This window comes from Montipora foliosa, chromosome 12, assembly GCF_036669935.1.
Source record: "Montipora foliosa isolate CH-2021 chromosome 12, ASM3666993v2, whole genome shotgun sequence".
Classification (NCBI taxonomy): domain Eukaryota; kingdom Metazoa; phylum Cnidaria; class Anthozoa; order Scleractinia; family Acroporidae; genus Montipora; species Montipora foliosa.
Window position 1 is genome coordinate 37,587,523 of NC_090880.1, and position 2,500 is coordinate 37,590,022.

At 40.6% G+C, this 2,500-nt stretch overlaps 2 protein-coding genes across 2 annotated transcripts in view; one reads left to right on the top strand and one right to left on the bottom strand.

The window, feature by feature from the left end:
• The window catches only part of LOC137978549 (complex I intermediate-associated protein 30, mitochondrial-like), a 5,276-nt gene extending 4,917 nt beyond the window's left edge, over positions 1-359 (bottom strand). Inside the window, exon 1 of the mRNA XM_068825533.1 lies at positions 36-359. Within this exon, the coding sequence (XP_068681634.1) occupies positions 36-359 (324 nt within the window). The remainder of the gene's footprint in view (positions 1-35) is intronic.
• Positions 360-437: 78 nt separating this feature from the next.
• Positions 438-2,500, top strand: part of LOC137978544 (cardiolipin synthase (CMP-forming)-like) — a 9,694-nt gene continuing 7,631 nt past the window's right edge. Inside the window, exons 1-2 of the mRNA XM_068825525.1 lie at positions 438-768; positions 1,348-1,485. Coding sequence (XP_068681626.1) covers positions 445-768; positions 1,348-1,485 — 462 coding nt within the window. The 5' untranslated portion in view covers positions 438-444. The remainder of the gene's footprint in view (positions 769-1,347; positions 1,486-2,500) is intronic.

The window sequence follows — 2,500 nt, forward strand, 5'->3', positions numbered from 1 at the left end:
ATAAAAGGTTGCAAAGAGCTCCCCCAAACACTCACCCATTTTGGTTGTGCACGGATAGAACACATTCCAGTGTATTTGACGTCAGTTGCACGTGGTAATTCAGTGGAAACATGCCCTTTAAAAACAGCACGTCCACCGGGACTGTGCACAAACTCAGCTGTTGATTTGCCACCAAATTGTTCATCTGTTATTAAGGTCCACTGTTCTAGAGCCTCCTTGTTCCTGAAATCCCACAAAACATCCTCAAACTTGAATTTGTCCATGGGATCTGGGAAGATCGTCTTTACCGCCTTCTTTACCATCGGTTTTTTGAAAAATCCCCTGACACTTCTCAAAACACCGTTTCCTCCAGAGGCCATGTTGTGTTTTTTTCGGAGGCTTGTTCCGAGTTTCCCTCCCGTCTGTAAATTATAAAGCGCAAAGATTGGTAACGATAGTTTCAACATGGCGAGCGCCTGCTTGTCTTGCACAGCGTTCCGCTTGAATTTTATTTCCATAAGATGCTTCAAGGAAAGATTTTCTTTCACAAAACTCAAGAACATTATGCCTACAGGTGTAGCTTCTAGTCTCAGCTTTGTTAGCTATCGGTGTTTCTGCAAAGAAACGATTTCTGGTCATAGTTTGTCCCTGAAGGGTCAAAAAAGCGTGTTCAACATCCAAAAGTCACGACATATAAGTGGTTCATTATCTCTTCTGCATCGCGATACTGGAGAGGCAAAGGTTAGGGGAATAAAGATCAAGGCAAAGATTGAGCAAATGAAGGAAATGGTAAGACAAAATAGTCAAACTGTATGTTACACGTTTAAAACCACGGGAATATAATTTCGCTGTGAACCAGTTCACCACCACGATGTCACGGAGCACCGACTTCTGTCACGCTTTAGGACGAAGAGTACGTCTGGTGGCAGGGTATATACTCCATGGGAGAATGCCATGGATGCATCCTATATACTCTATCCTAGCTTCAGCATAGTGCATTATGAAACTGGAAAATGCACCTTTGATCTTGAAACTGAGAATTTTTTTCTCGCTCTGAGAACAGTTTTCAGTCTTGGCCTTTAAGATTGCTTGAAATCACATTCAGCCTCAAACATTAATAAGAAAAAGTTTTCAGTATCTACCAATGTTACTTGCCAAGACTGAAAACCGTGCTCAAGGCAAGAAAGATGTTCTCAGTTTCCAGATGAAAAGTGTATTTTCTGTTTTGATAATGCACTCTGTTCAGTGTCACTAGCTTTTTAGGACAACAGCTCATAGTCGAGGATGAAAAAAGGATGGTTAGTGGATTTAAGGATGATGAGTAGATGTGACTTATCAGCTCTAACTGGAGGATCTTATTCTTTGAAGAAAGAAGACATATTTACTGTTCCAAACTTGCTGTCCACTCTCAGAATACTCTCTACACCAGTTCTTGGTTACTTGATACTTACGCAGGATTTTGTCAGTTCCATGGCTCTGTTTGGTGTAGCTGGGATCACAGATTTAGTAAGTGCGGAAGACATGTTATTGAACTAGTTTGTTTGGTCCGTACTGGGAAAATATTGGTTTTCAGGGTTGGTCCATAAACTTGCAAAAAGGAGCGAGACCAATTTTTGATTTCCCAGTGAAGACTTAACAAGTTAGTTCAATGAGGTTTTTATTATATTGGCTCTCTTGTGCTCAGTGACGGGGTTCTGGAAAGTAAAATTCATACTGAAACTCTGACATGACTAAATAAAAAAACATTTCTCATATTTTTCTTTTTAAGTCCAAGAAAATGGGAGCAGTGTGGCAACCTATATACGCAGCATGCTTCATGACTGGTCCATGTTAGTGGTCTGTATTGCAAAATTTGGACCTCTTCAGAGAACCAATCAGAATTCTCCTTTTCATCTCAGACCAGTTTGCGTAGGCTGATAAATTCAGTTTCTAAAGGAAGATTGAGTTTGGTTGAGGGTGCTGGTTATTTCAATAAATTAGTGTTTTTGCTTTAGTTAATCTCTGCACTTGTACCAAACATGTTTTGTTTTCCAACCTTTCCCTGAAAACTTGTTTTTCTATTGGCTTTGAAAGATGGGAAAATGAGCTTAGTTGTTTGACATCACAAGGTATCCTGCATCACTGTCTTTAAAGAACTATCCCAATGTAAAGAAATTTGTGACCTTAACCTGGGATTGAACTTATCCCCCTCCCTTTAGGGGTGCAGGGATAGCAAGCACAGTGGTGAGAACACTCACCTCCCACCAGTGTGATCTGGGTTCGATTCCCAGACTCAGTGTCATATGTGGGTTGAGTTTGTCGGTTCTCTACTCTGCACCGAGAGGTTTTTCTCTGGGTACTCCGGTTTTCCCCTCTCCTCAAAAACCATCATTTGGCTTGATTCATGTTAATTGTTAATTTCAGTTTCCAGTGTCCCCAATTAGTGCTCCAGCGCTAGAATGACTAGACACTCATTAATTTTTGTAAATAAAGTTCCTTAATTCCTTTCCTTTTTCTTTCCCCTACTAGGTTATACAGCACT